General features: G+C 40.4%; 1 protein-coding gene across 5 annotated transcripts in view; it reads right to left on the reverse strand.

The window, feature by feature from the left end:
* The window catches only part of COMMD10 (COMM domain containing 10), a 121,429-nt gene extending 113,230 nt beyond the window's left edge, over positions 1-8,199 (reverse strand). For all 5 annotated transcript variants that reach the window (XR_011147763.1, XM_069001967.1, XM_069001968.1 and 2 more), the window contains exons 1-4: positions 8,144-8,199; positions 7,916-8,006; positions 5,012-5,122; positions 3,123-3,278 (exon numbers count right to left, since the gene is read on the reverse strand). Coding sequence is in view for 4 of the 5 variants with exons in the window: in XM_069001967.1 (XP_068858068.1) it covers positions 3,123-3,278; positions 5,012-5,122; positions 7,916-8,006; positions 8,144-8,175 (390 nt within the window). In the remaining variant the exon portion in view is untranslated. The remainder of the gene's footprint in view (positions 1-3,122; positions 3,279-5,011; positions 5,123-7,915; positions 8,007-8,143) is intronic.
* Positions 8,200-15,082: the final 6,883 nt, after the last annotated feature.

Raw genomic sequence — 15,082 nt, forward strand, 5'->3', positions numbered from 1 at the left:
ATTGCCCACAGGCTGAGGAAAATGGTCCTTCCCCTGTACTCAACAATGGTGAGGCCCCACCTGGAGTAGGATAATCAGTGCTGGGCTCCACAGTATAAGAGTCATGGAAATACTGGAAAGAGTACAGCAAAGGCCACGAAGATGACGAAGAGATTAGAGGACCTCGCATATGAGAAGAAGCCAAGAGAGCTTTTTAACTCCTTACATGAAGCAAAGCTATAAAGACTGAGCCAGGCTCTTCACAGTGATGCCAAGTTACATGACAAGAGGCAATAAGCACAAAATGAAACACAGGAGGCTCTCTCTGAACACAGGAAAACACTTAGGTACTTTGGGGGTGGCCAAGAACTGACACAGGGTGCCCAGGAAGGTGATGGAATCTGCATCCTCACAGATGTTCAGGTGCTGTCTAGACATGGTCCTCAGCAACTGGATTTAGATGTCCCTGCTTGGGCAGAGGGGGTGGATCAGATATACGCCAGAGGTTCCTCCCAGCTTCAACTGTCCTGTGATTATGTTGCTGGAACTTGTGATAATATAAATGTCATTCTTCTTCTGTACATAATATTGCTTCTGGAAGAGAAGTGAACAATGTAAAGTGGGAACTCATATATGGCCATGTAAACAAATACCGATATAGAGGGCATATTTATAGTATCAACTGATTTATATGTTACACCTATATACACATGATGAAGAGGGTATTAATAATTCAATGCCATCTCCTTTTACAAAGAAGTAAGTAAATATAATTTCTAAATCAATATAAATACCTAAATTGTATATCTAATCTAAAAAGCAACCACTCTTCTGTAAGTATTTTTCAAGCTTATAACATTTTTTTAACTTTAATTGAAGAGACAGTGATGAACATTTACAGAAAATTGGCTACTACAGCAATGTACCACATGTAAGAGTATTTTTGCCCACTGTTTTTCAAGGTACAGAAAGGTAATACAGAAAATGCATGCAGATATGCAGTTACACACAGAATATTGCAGGAAACAATGCAGTCACCTACTGCACTTGTAAGATATTACAAAGAGATTCAGAAGATTATAAGGAGATGACAAGTTGTTCTTCCATTACACTGCAATTTTAAAAATTTTTTACTTCTGCGTGTCTTGCTAACAGAATAAATTCTTTATTCAGCAATTAATTTTGTGAACTTAATCTTTAAGGAAACTCTCATGAACTTCAAGTCTACAGGATTAATACTTCAGAGACTTTAAAAACAAACTGAGAAAGCAAATTCAAGTTCCAACTCAAATTACACTCAAACTGATACTCAACCTGTTATTTGGGAAAAAAGCAGGAGGGAAAATGATGGTGTAGCATATATAGAGGCACACACGAAAAAGCAAGTAAATTGCACTATGACATTTTTGCAGTTGCTTTCCTGCAAGCTCAATTAAAAATGACAGTTTAAAACTTCTTTATTTGGAATGCAATACAGTAGGAAAACACCGTATCATTAGGAGATGGTGCTGAAGTTAGAAAGAACCTCCAAAACCCTGACATACACCAGAAATACTGTATGTTGCAGGGCTCACGAAACTCGAGACAAGCAACAGGGCAATGTCATTCCCAAACCAGGTCACAGAAGGACCACGGGTATGTATGTTACAAGCTGGAAATGAAAGAGGATGAAAAGTGTTTTTATTAGTTTCTCATATGCTGAAGAGCCAGCAGTAAAATATGTAGTAATGCATAGTCCGGCTGAAGAAAATTTTTAAAGACATCTGCGTTGTAGGCTGTCTTCAGACCTGCCTTCCATTCTGCACACATACTCTGCATTTTGAAAAGTTAACTTTATAATCTTTCATTATTTCAGTTGGTTTTCCAATTACTTACCTCCTTCAATGGACAGTCATACCTGCCTATATACCTACGGTACCACTGACCATTTAAACTTTGGGACTTGTACACTTGGTAACATTACTTCAAAAAAAAAACAGAAACCCAAAATATCTTGCCGATTCAATTATTTTTGCATACTTATACTATCAGTCATTTACTCTGTTAGGTTCATGAGTTATTATAACTTTGCGTATCAGAATCCTATAAATTTTGTGTCTAAAATTACCCAGTTTTACAGAGGATCAAGTTTAAATACTTAGAAAAAAATCAATTGTGATGCAATTCAGAGTATCTCTAGTCTGTTCCATAGACATACATCATCTCAAAATGTGAATTTTACATCAAAGTGAAATTCTAGATTTATTTAGGTGCAAGCAGGCTGGTACAAATTATGATGTTCTAGTTCTGTCTGTGCATCATGTATACTTAATACATACAATTTATTTTCTATGTTTATTTTACTCACCAAATCATTAAGTAACAAACTGAATCTCATCCCAACAAGATATAAAGCAATGATAAAAATAAAGTAAGAATAATTGAGTCAGTGTTTCACAATTCTTTCTAAAAATTTGATCCTGGCTGACACTGATATTCTATATACAATTGTATTCTATATACAGGGTTATATGTATATAGAATAGATATGTATATAGAATATGTATGTTATATGTATATATATAGGGTATATGAAGACTTACTATGAATCAACAAAATGAGGTATTACACGTTCTCATAGACATAGACATCTATGCCTAAAATACAATGAGACTTCCATAGCATGTAGGAAGTTTTAACAGGCAACAAGCACATAGGAAGCAAGATTATATGCCATCATAGAAAAACACCTCAAAATTGTAATAAGTATCTCGCAAAATTCACTACCCAACCAGCTTACAAAATTATATAAGACAGGAGCTCAGATACAACTACAGAGAATCACCAGCCCAATGAGCTCAACCACCACAAATGCTCACGAGCACTTGGTACCCTGGCCCTGTTGTAAAGCCTGTTCACAAACATCTCCAAATGTACATCGGTTGCGAACAGTGCATATATAGCCAGGTTCCAACAGTTACAGCAGCTCAGCTAACATGCAACATCTTTGTAAGACAATAGAATTCAACTGTCTCGATCAAATTTATCTAGTACCTGGAAGTACCCTGCCTTGTCACTAACTTTGTACCTTAGGTTAAATTCCTTGCTTTGATACAAACTAATACAAGTTTGTTCTCTCTCAGAAGAAAAACCACACACATTACCTTCTGAGGGGTCAAAACCCTCTGCCTGAACTTTTCAATCGTATCTTGACCTGCAGCCGCCCATGCACTAGCAAATGCTTCAGCTTTGTCTTGATCCAGGTGAATGCTTTGTAGCTGCTGTTGCAGTGAAGCAGGCTTCAAATTGTGATAGACTGCCTGTGAAAGGAAAAATAACTTCTGTTGCTGAGTGCTGCTCTACAAGTCACACCACATACGTTCTAGCACAAATGGTCACGGTGTTCACACAAGATTTTTACTAGCAACTCCACTGGGGGAACTACATGCAGCCTGTTCATTAACCCTCAAACTTGGGAGACAGAAAACTGTAACTATCTCAAAATGCAGTGTTACAAATTACTCTTCTCAAGATAGAGAAACTACAAAAAAATAATGTAGACTCAAGCCAGATCTGAGTATATGTACAGTTATCAGTGAAAAAAAATGGGCTTTGAAGCCAATTGTGACTCAAGAAAGGAGAACTTTTCCAATTCACACTATTCAAGCAAACCTAAACTACAAGGTAATATGCTGAAAAACCAAGAACAGTTTGCCTAAACTGAATTAGATATAACCTCCCTATTAGTGTCAATTTTTTTATGGAAGACACTCTGTGTCGTTCTTCACTTCCAAAACAGGACTGTGTCACCACCAGGTCAGGGAAAAAAAAGAAGCAACATATGTGGCAAAGACTGTACAGCAGTCTTTTTATCTATAATGCCTCCATAGACCAAAGGGCTGTTAAAACAGTAATGGTCTGACAGAACAAGCAGCTGCTCCAAGAAGCATTGCTATCAGCAGGAAAACAAAGAGTGCTCATACAACATGTAGTCCATCTGGGACTCCTTTTTTTTTTTAAATATTATATTTTAAGTGAATTAATATTCTTCACTTTTTTTTTTTAATGCAAAAAAAGGCAAGAAGAGAATTAACTGCTTTTTCTGTTCATCTTCAACAATTACAATATCAATTAAGCAGTCTGAGGAAATCAGGAAAAGGCAATAAACAGCTAGTTCTACTTTTTTGCTGAGATGAAAATTAAAAATTCCAGTCTGGAGGTGACCTCAGGTTTCACTTTCATTTTTTGGTGGATGGGAGCCATGAGGAGGACTGTTTGTTTTATTTGTAATGCAGCGGAACATGTTAAGTGAACTGATCATAAACTGATGTGTAAGAAACGACCAGATTTAAATCCCACAACAGACCATCACTATGCATGCACTCTGCACAACACTACACGTTCTATACTTGCATGAAATGGATGGATAACATCATGGGCCTTGACAATTTTTAAAACAGTTACCCTATTTACCTATTTAATTTATCTTATTTATTGTAATACAACAGCTTCCCAACCTTAGTAGAGGTAGACCACGGAATCAGAAAACCTCTGTTTACAAGGTGACTACACCATGCAGTCATCCACTCATCCAAATACTAGAGCTACATTAGGTGTGCCTGTTCACCTCACTACAGACTGCTTCTGTGCATGAAAATTTTCCATAACTGACTCTTAAAGTAACTTAAGCTGTGCTCCGTAATGTTATCTAGTATTTTCCTCACAAGAACTTAAAAAATGCAGGGCTGGCTTGTTTACAATGAATAAGAGAGAATAGAATATCTCATAACTATCAACAGTTCCTGTGGAGTCATGCAGACCTCACTTCTACTATTAACATTTACATTAGCAGAAAAACCACTCCAGAAAGGCACCCAGTCCCATCCAAATCGGAAAGGCATGAAACCAAAAGCAGTAAAATCATAATCCCAAAACATACATAATATACCACAGATATGTTTTCACTAATTCCTTTTTAACTTCGTCCTATTTTTAAATCTACAGTTGGATAAAAAAATACATTTATCAATGTATAATGATGAAAACAAAATACCTGTTCCAAAATGAATGATATAGTTTCAAGAACCAGATGAAGATCCTGTTTTTCCATTGAAAAAGCTATTTGAAGTTTTTCTTCCTCCTCTTCACTGAAAGTACTTTCAGCCTGAAGCACAAAAATGGTTAGTCCTGACATTTCATTTAAGGCCCATGAGCATGCTTGTCAAAATAAAAACTTTCTCCCCATCTTTGTAAACACGGTGGCTATCCAGTTCTTTCTAAACAGAAATTACAAAGCAAAGCCCTTTTCCAATAGAAAACACAATTCCTCTCACTGAAAATCAAAATTAAAAGCCAACACAGTACCACAGGGTTACCTGACATACATCAGAAAATGCTTTCTCTTTGTACCTCATAGACACTAGAGAAATATTCTTCTTTCAATTATCAGATCATCTCCAACAACCTTTTATAAATAAAAATAAGACAAGTACAAAAAGCATTATTTAAATCACACCCCAGAAAACAGAAGGCAAAACTGTAGTTAAGTTAGTTATGTATGCTTCTTCCATTCTGGATACCCTTCTAAAAATCACCTATGCTGTTGCAAAGGAAATAAAGGCCTAATGTACATTTATTTTGAAAGTCAGATTTGAATCTATAGCCTACTATGTCACTAAAGACAATTGAGAATGTGCTGTATTTTTAAAATTCAGCAGTTGTATTTACTATACCACAGCAAATTAAATAGTAATTTAAAACACAGACACTTTTAAAACCTAATTACTAACAAATCTGTAATACAGACATCAAAGCACCACATTTAGACCACTTAGTAATCCAAAACTGCAAAACTTCACAAGCAAAACAATTTAGCTGTCCAAATAAAAAAATGAAGCAATTACACAAAACTTTCAATGATCACCACGTTTGTAACAAGAGTATCAAAATGGAAACATTATTTGATCATTAGCTGTTAAAAGGAAACACAGAGCTCCCAGTATCTGCCTTGTTAAGGCAATGAAGTTCATTTCAAGTTTCCAGCAATTTAACTAAGTACTTAGTTAGGTACTTTAGAAAGGTCAGCAAAGGTATTCATGAGATTGAGTGGGCTGAATTAAAATAATCACTTCAGCTCATGTAAATGCTGGTTAAAACTGTGAAGAGCTATTAAAATGCTACAGAGTAGTAAAAAAGAACAAACCAAACAAACAAAAGGTTGCTGGTGCATTCCAGTTACCAAAGAGTTAATATCCATGCGAAACCACTGAGAAAACTCTCTGCAATTAACAGGGCACCCAAGCTAGTGATGTTAATAGAAAAAAAAAAACCAAAAAACAGCAGTTGAATCAAATGAATCCTTACAGTCTCACGCATATAATCTTGAATATATTTGCATTTTTTCCATGCTGCTCCAGTAATACTGTACCATTCAGTCTGTATGTATATGTGTACAGAAAACAAATCTGTGTTTCTTTTTATGCTTTTTCTGAACAGAAAACAAGGGAATAAACAAAATCTGAGACTGAAAGACAATGAAACTGACAAAATAATTTCTGGCGTAAGATTCATTTTACAGTTTCCCCTGCAATATTTAGTACAAAGTTTAGAGTTAGCCTGCATTTAACATTTTGGCACTGTGCAATGAAACTGACTTCTGATTTACTGTCTTAATTCTGCATTTATAAACATCTTCTGCAAAGATGACAGAAATTTTCACTGAAAGCTCTGGACTTAATTTTTATCCTCAATTCCACAGGTGTCTTTAGTTGATGGACATGCACAAATGCAGAAAAATAAATAAAACACGCATTTAGTGTTTCACTTGTATTGTAAAATGTGGAACATGTAAAATTTTCTTAAGAAAGGATGTTCTTTGATGTTTGTATACCGTCAAGCCTAATCAACAAGAAACGTGAACAGAGAGAAGCCAACAAGCTCTAAGCGATGTGCAGGTTTTAGAAAGACAGATTACTTGTTGGAAGAATTGCCTTGTTAAGGTTTAGGGCTTGACATGTGTCAGTGACCTCAAACCTAGGGGGAGGTTAACAAAACTTGGGAAGGAGGATGTACCACTGATAGTGAACACAAAGAATGCAGAATTTATGGGCCTCGAGGACATTTGGCAGAACTCCCAAGATAAGGAAGAAACTAACAAAGCCAACTCAGCAACTGTGCTGAAATCAGCTCGGACTGGGTAAAAGGTAATTCCTGCAGGGCGATCCATGGCCACTGATTCATGACCACCAAACCACGAAGCCCACTGACTCAAAAGGAGAGAGTGAGCACGCAGACTAATTAGCATGGGAAGCAAGAGAATGATTAGGCAGTAGAAGATAGAATATTAATTAATAAGAACTATGCAATTTGTTGCCAATGAAGCCTTTGTTTGCTAAAATGTGTAAATGGTAAAAAGTTTTGATGGTTAGGGTGCTTGACTTGGGGAATAGCACTGAACATCAGGCCTGCACAATCCTAAAATAAACAATCAATCGCTCGAGTGTGTAACCACTGGCTTTTTGCAAACCCAGTATAAAATGCGATTTTTGTGGAAAACACTCGTGAGGGCAGAGGCAGAGCGTGTGCAAAAAGTCAAGCAACTCGCGCGTCCTCCGACACCGCTCTCGGAGGCGCCAGCACCTGGGGGCAGTGGGCTACAACAAGCATCTCTCGCTCTCATTGTCATTCACCTTCTCGCGCCATTCGTTACCGGCTTTTATTTCATTCCCCCGAAATAGTTCTGAAGAATTAGTGAGGAATTAAATTAAAAACCAAAACCCTTTAAAGGAGGGGATGGGGCGGGGGGGTTTAGGCTCCGCAGCCGCGCTGCCCAAGCTCCGGCCGGGCCGGGCCCCGCGCCCTCCCAGCACCGCCGAACCCCCGCTCCCGCCCCGCCCCAGCGCGACACGGCCCCGCCCCAGCGCGACACGGCCCCGCCGGCTCCCCGCGCCCCGCCAACCTTCAGGTGCAGCTTCTGGAGAAGGCGGGAGAGGAGCCGCGGAAACCGGCCCGGGTCCACGGCGTTGAGCAGCGACACGGCCCTGCGGATGCTGGGAGGAAGGAGGGAGGGGGTCAGAGGGGCCTTGGCCCCGCTGCGCCCCGGCACCGTGGCGAGACCTGCTCCGCCCCGCCCGGCCCGGAGGGGCAGAGCGGCCCGGCGGGAGCGGCGCCGCCGGAGCGCCGGTACCTGTCGCTCTCCGGCACGACGGGCGCCGCCATGGCTGCGGCGCGGACCCGCCCCCGACGGCGGCCTGGCGGGGCCAAGCGCTGCCGCACCGCCCGCGGCGAGGGCAGCGCGAGCCCACAGAATCAGGGGGTGAACCAGGGTGAGGAAGATGTCTGGGATCGTTGTGTTCTAGCCCATGATCTGGCACCACCATGTCAGTTAGACTAAAGCAGTGGAGTGTGACGTCCAGTCTTTCCTTAAACACCCCCAGGGACCGTGACTCCACCACCTCCCTGGGTAGTTCATTCTAATGTTTAATCACAGTTTCGGTGAAGAAATCCCTCCTAAGGTCCTGCCTAAACCTCGCATGGCGCAGCTTGAGGCTGTGCCCTCTCGTCCCGTCGCTGGTAGCCTGGGAGAAGGTGCCGACCCTCACCGTGCGCGGAGGGCGCGGGGCCGCTTCCCGCGGGGCTCCACAGCGGCGGCGGCGGCCGGAGGGGCTGCGGCTGAACACGCGGCGGGGACGGGCCCGAGCCGCCCTGGTGCCCACCAGCAGGCAGCGGGGACGAGTCCGCATCCTGGTGCCGCATCCCTCAGCCCTCACTGTGTGGAACTCCTCAGCCGCTCAGGCTCCATTTGTTCCCACGTGGGAGTGCACGGTCAGCCCCTGAAACACCCATCATCACAATTCTTGCTTGTAGGCCGCGAACTTGTCAAAGCAAGCTGCCATCGCTATGGCAACAGCAAATTGTTCTGGAGGCCGTGGAATCTACAGAGACTGGCTGCATTCCCACCTTCCCCCAATAACCTGTGCCCAGGTAACACTCCCAAAGTCCCACCCCATCCCACACCATTGAACTCCCCTGCAGATGGCTAAGAGTACACCATGCCTTGTTTCAGGCCGAGTACAAGGTTGTCAAGCTACACAAACAGAACCATTAACTTTCAAGCATTGAATTGTGTGTTTCTACTCCATTTGAACGGATGTAATGTCTGTGAGACCTTTATTTTCCATTATATTAGGCTGAAATTAAAAAAATGGGATCAAAGACAATGGGATGAGCAGAGGAACAGACAGCATAACTGTGTAAGCCTTGTTTTCCTAGGAAGCCAACTAAAAATATTAGAAGTCTTCAAAAGACTTTTGAATGTGGGTGCAAACGCTCATAAGGTGTGTCATGAAGGTAATAAATGGTAATAATTATGGTAAGCTCAAGAGACAGGTGGGAAAAGATTGGAAAATTTTGAGGGTACTGTGAAGAAATGTTTTATAAATGCTGAAATCCTCACTCTATTAATGGAAGACAATTTAGTCATTGCAGTCAACTTCAATATGGTCAGCATTTCAGCCAGAACATCTGAAAAGACAATGTCTGTTTAAATAGACTTGGCCTTAAGAAGCAACTTTAGGAGAAAAAAAAGAGAGTGACAAATGTCGTCATATTCCATCAAGCATTTAAAAGTAGAGAATTCTTGCCTGAGACTTTAAAAACGTTTGTGATATACTTCTGTCCTGGGTAACCCAAAATGTTACTGTATTCCATATCTATCTGTGCCCAAAATTGTTACTGACACTTTAAGGCCCAGCGCCACAGAAACAGAAGTGTGAGGCAGGTGGGGGTGATACCAATCCCTTTAAAAAGTTGGAGCGCCCAAGTCAAATGCTCTTTTCCCTCGTGACATTTGTTCAAGGCAGAGGCTATTTCTGGTGGGTTTTCTGGGCTCACAACAGCAGCAACCCAAAAAGCTGCATTTTGTAATCAGAACCTATTTCAGAGTGAATTTTGCAATACCTGTTGACCCTGTGAAGCGTGAGTTAGTCGAGGTTGGGTCACCGCATGTCCATGCTGAGAGACAGTTTCTTCCCTCCTGCTCCCTCCCAACACAACCATGGCTCAGGAATAATAGCATCAATGCCAGCAGAGTCCAGCGGGTGACAGGAGACAGAGAGACAACAGCAGCAGCACCTGATGAACCAGAGGCTGACACCGTGGGGCCAGGGTCACACCCCGGTGATGCCCATGATGCCCATCTGCCACGAGAACTGCTTTGTAAGCTCCTAGTTCCCAGGAGGATTTTGTCACCATTTTCCCTTCGTCTTTCAAAGCACACTGCTGGCTGTGGGGGGCCACCATCCTGGAAGGGAGGGGGGACCACTCCACCATTTTAGGTTTCTCTTTCTTCCTGGAGGGCCAGTGAGATTTAGCAATTTTTTATCTTGTGGTTATTCACTGTTATTTTTTGCCTGTTGCTGTTTTGCATGTTAGGTAACTGTTATTTTTTCACTTATATCTGCTCATATTCATTTCTCTTTATGGTGGAAAGGGATTGGTTAAAACTATAAGGGGAGGTAACTCATTTCGGAGTGTCCACTTTTTAAATTGTCTTAAACCAAGACAAACTCTTGCCAGAAGTTGGACCCACAGTCACTGTTATGAATGGCCATTACATTTTTCAAGCTGTTGTTCTGGGATGAAATACAATTACATTCAACTATTTCATCTGGTTTTCTGTGCTCTTATAAAACATGAAAAAACAATATTCTTGCAGGAAGTTTACCTGGCTAGAAAAGAAGAATGAGTGTTTTGCTCCACACTGGAAAAAAAAAAAAAAAACAAAAAAAACAACTAATTTCTTGTCCTAGGAAATTTTCCTCAAGAGCAGAATTTATATTATAAAGTTTGTTCAGGCAAAATGAGCAAGGGTAGCTGGATGTCTAGACAATTGCTTACTTATTTCATAAAGTTCCAGCTCATACAGGTATTGGATGTGCCACTCAGGTTTGCTCCCAATTCTCTGGTTTTACAACCTGGACCTTTTTTAAAGTGTTTTCTTTCACACTTTGCTGCATCAAATGAACATTTAAAATGAATAATCAAGAGAATGAACATTAAGAACTCAACTAGGCATGATCCTGAGCAACCTGCTCCATTAGACCTGCTTTTCACACAGGAGGTTTGACTTACAAGCCCTGAGGCTTCTCCTGCCCTGTATGATTCTGTGTTCAGAGCGTCACTGAAGAAACACAGCAAAGAGAGCACCTGATTGGAAACAATAAATAATGAAGCTAACCTGACAAGGTGCTGTCAAGTGCACCATTAAATAATTTTTTGTCCTAATACCTTCTCTGTTACGAAAAAAGAATTTTAAAAAGTTTTGGCTTCTCATACATCCATTCATCTATTATTGGTTTGTACCTGCACCTATGTCACGATGAGTGTTTTAAGATTGTTTAAAGAATCACTGGCAAAGCAATCAGTAAAAACACATTAATATAAAAGCTTTTATAGGTCCACTCTGCTACTTACTGGATGGTCAAGGTACACTAAGGAAAAGCGAACAAAAATCCAATCAATCCAAACCAAAATAACCCCAAAACTTTGTGGGGAGGGGACAGGACATGGGTTGAGAGGAGAGAGGAGGGAGACGAAAGGATAGAAAAGGGAAGGATAAAGGGGAATACAGCCCAAAGGCCCAACAGCACTGAACTTAATAGCATTTAAACTTAACAGTACTTAATTGCATTTAACTTAACTTATAACTTAAGTTAAACAATTTAAGCAGTTAAAAATCTAGGAGAGCAGTGTTTCTCCCACATTTGGTATAGCACATGTACACTTGTATGCACACAGGCATAAAGAGTCGTTGCTCTCTAGCAGATTGGCCCCCAGCCTGTGCTGGTACTTGGGGTTGTTCCTCCCCAGGTGCAGCACCCTACACTTGCCCTTGTTGAACCTCATGATGTTTCTCTCTGCCCAGCTCTCCAGCCTATCAAAGTCCCTTTGAATGTCAGCACAGCCTTCAGGTGTATCAGCCACTTCCCCCAGTTTTGTGTCATCAGCAAACTTGCTGTGGGTGCATTCTATCCCTTCATCCAGGTCATTGACAAACCTGCTGAGTAAGACTGGATCCAGTACTGGTCCCTGGGGAGTGCCACTGACTACAGGCCTCCACCTGGATTCTACTCTGCTGATCAAGATCCTCTCAGCTCTGCATTCAGGCAGTTCTTGATCCATCTCACTGTCCATTCATTTAACCCACATTTCCTGAGCTTACCTACAAGGATGTCGTGGGAGACAGTGTCAAAAGCTTTGCTGAAGTTGAGGTAGAGAACATCCACTGCTCTCCCTTCATCACCCATCCTGCCATGCCAACTCAAAAGAGCTGCAGCAACTGTAATGCATTTGGTGCAAATATGTATTTAAGGATATTTGAATATTTATTCAGAAAGTCTGAAGTTGGTCTGTATTTCTTTAGTTCACCTCTTTTGGTTTTCCCCCTAAGGTGAGTCAAATCTGTATTCCACCCTGGTATGGATGGATATAGACAAAGTTCAATTGCGTTTTTGTAGGAGGTATTTAAAAGGATAGAGAAAATTGTCTGGAAAATAATTTTTAAATGTATCTTTTTTCTGTTGGTTTTTTTTGTTGTTTTGTTGTTGTTGTTGTTGTTGTTGTTTTTAAATGCTTTAATGATGCAGTGGGATTGAATGGCACTTCATCATATGCAGAAGTTTATTTTAAGCCAGGAGGCACAGTTTAGTGGTCTTGTAACTGAAATATCTAGATTTTCTGGAACCACAGATCTGACTTTTCCCAGGACTGACTGTTCTTCATTGTTTTTAAAGCACTGAAGGTAAACTGAATACTTTGTGGTTTAAGTTATCTAATGTTAAGTCCCCATTTGGATAGGAATCTCATAACAATTTTTATATAAAATGTGGGAGCTTACTTTGGAAAAAAATCTCAATTTTCTGCCTGTTGTTTTACAGTGCTATCTATGATCTATTGTATTCCTAGTCTGTGTTTCAGAAGTGCTATGTTACACAATTTTTCACTGTGGAACTTTGCATGAGGGATTTGCAAATACTGAGAAAGTGAAAAATCAGGATCAGTGTCCCCTTTAGTAGCAGGGAAATAGAGATAGATAGGAGACTGGTGGTCCTGCTATAGCTGGCTAGCTAGTCAGCCTTGTGCCCCAATACACCTTTGATCTGCCGTATTGAAAATTCCCATCTCTTAACTCACCCAATAAAGCCTCAGATGTTCATGGTCTTTCACATACCTTCGCATCTTAAAAGTCATAATATTTAATGGCTCTTGCCTTTGCCTCTTCTGAGCCACATGCTAACAATTCTATTAATACTTCCTTTTAATTGGCCTTTGTTTTAGAATCAGCTGTAAGTATCCAATACAATATGAAAGGACAGCTATTGTGGTTTTTTCCTCAGAGCTGTGACAACTTCAAATGTTGACAAGTAGACACAAATTGTTAAATAGAAAGTGTCTTTAGTAGATAGCTTTCTAGCTTGAAGTCTAACTCTGTGCAATGAAGGCAAACAAGAAGATGCAGTGCATAGGTCTTATTTTATTTTTTGAGTTTTCAAGTTTGTAAATGGCAGGAGATGCACAGCAGAGTCTTTGGAATTAAGACAACTCCAATAAGACAATGCCCAAGCACATAGGAGGCTAGAAGGGAAAGAAACATCTTTATGCAAAAACCATATGGGAACACACTATTCATTTCCCTGAGACTGGCTTACTTGTAGTAATAATATTGAATAAAGCAGAAGGTGAATATCTCCTTCCAGATAGGTAATGATTGTCAGAAGGAAAATACAGTGGAAGACAGAATAATTTGAAATTAAATGAACTGAATCAATTTTTAGACAAGAGACTGAGAGGTGGTATCTTAGTTTGGGGTGTAGTTTAATATGGGTCTACACTCTTCCTTTCCTTCAGCCACAATGGGATCACTAGTAGCCATGAGCAAAGCAGCCCCATGGACAAGGAAAAGACAGGAAAAGTAAACTCACAGTGTCACAAATTGCTTAAACTGCATAATCTGGGGAGGAGGGGAGGAATGGGGAGAGAGAGAAGAAGGACACACAGACCTTAAGGAATAGTTCATTGATCTGCTTTCCCTTATTTTACACTGCTTTCTAGAGCAAACTTATTCCATAGGGAAAATTATATTCTATTTAGACTGATTTATAAGGTATAAGATGATCTGATGCCATCTGGAGCAAAACCTATTTCCAAGAGACTATGAAACGTTCTCTGTCATTTCTCTTAAGGGATTTAAAACTGTAAGATCATGCAGTGTGGTATTATGTAATTGCCTAAGAAAACTATCAGATATGGGCACTGCATTGTTATTTGTATCTAACACCAACTTTCACAATCCATATAAAAATATGTATAACATACTTTCTTCTTCCCCATGTACATCTGCCCTAATAGAATTATACTTGTGCACTGTGAACTGCTTGTTTGGAATTTAGGGAAGAGTTAGCAGGATCATTGCAATGGTAGAGTCATTTTCAAACCACAGCAGAACTGCCTCTGCCCTGTTATTCCTTTATCTTGGCACTCACGTTTATTTTTCAGGTTTTGTGCTCTATTTCCAAGGTGGCAATAAGTGTGTTTGTAATGGAGTTCCCTTAGACTTTGCATTTAGCTATGACTGTGACTGAGTCACAGTCAATTTTAAAAACCATGGCATAACACAAATGAATTCAACAACGAGATTTACACCGATCTGGGTTTAACCACATTACTCAGAAAATGTAACATGTAGCCTTACCACAGGAATCCATGTGATCAACTATTTAGGTTTTCTTCCTTAAAGTGGAAAGAAATAGAAGCTAATTCAAACCTATTCGTTTCAGATCTTGAAGTTGTGCCAAAGGAAGGCTGCCATCTTCCTGTCAATTTAATCAACTTTATCTTCTTAAAGAGCTGCTTGTTCCATCAAGTCCAGAATGAGTCTATGGCACATCTGGAACAAGAAACAATCCCTAACTCCTGACTCATCAGCAGGATTTCCACCTACCTTAAGAAATATATCTCAGAGATTATGTGGGCTATTTGGACTCCTGGCAAAAGTCAAAGGGTACTTGGGGACCGGTTTTTTAACCAGCACAGAAGATACTCCTATGATGGTTTTTTTTGGTAGTGG

The sequence above is a fragment of the Aphelocoma coerulescens genome (genome assembly GCF_041296385.1).
Source record: "Aphelocoma coerulescens isolate FSJ_1873_10779 chromosome Z unlocalized genomic scaffold, UR_Acoe_1.0 ChrZ, whole genome shotgun sequence".
In the NCBI taxonomy this organism is placed as follows: domain Eukaryota; kingdom Metazoa; phylum Chordata; class Aves; order Passeriformes; family Corvidae; genus Aphelocoma; species Aphelocoma coerulescens.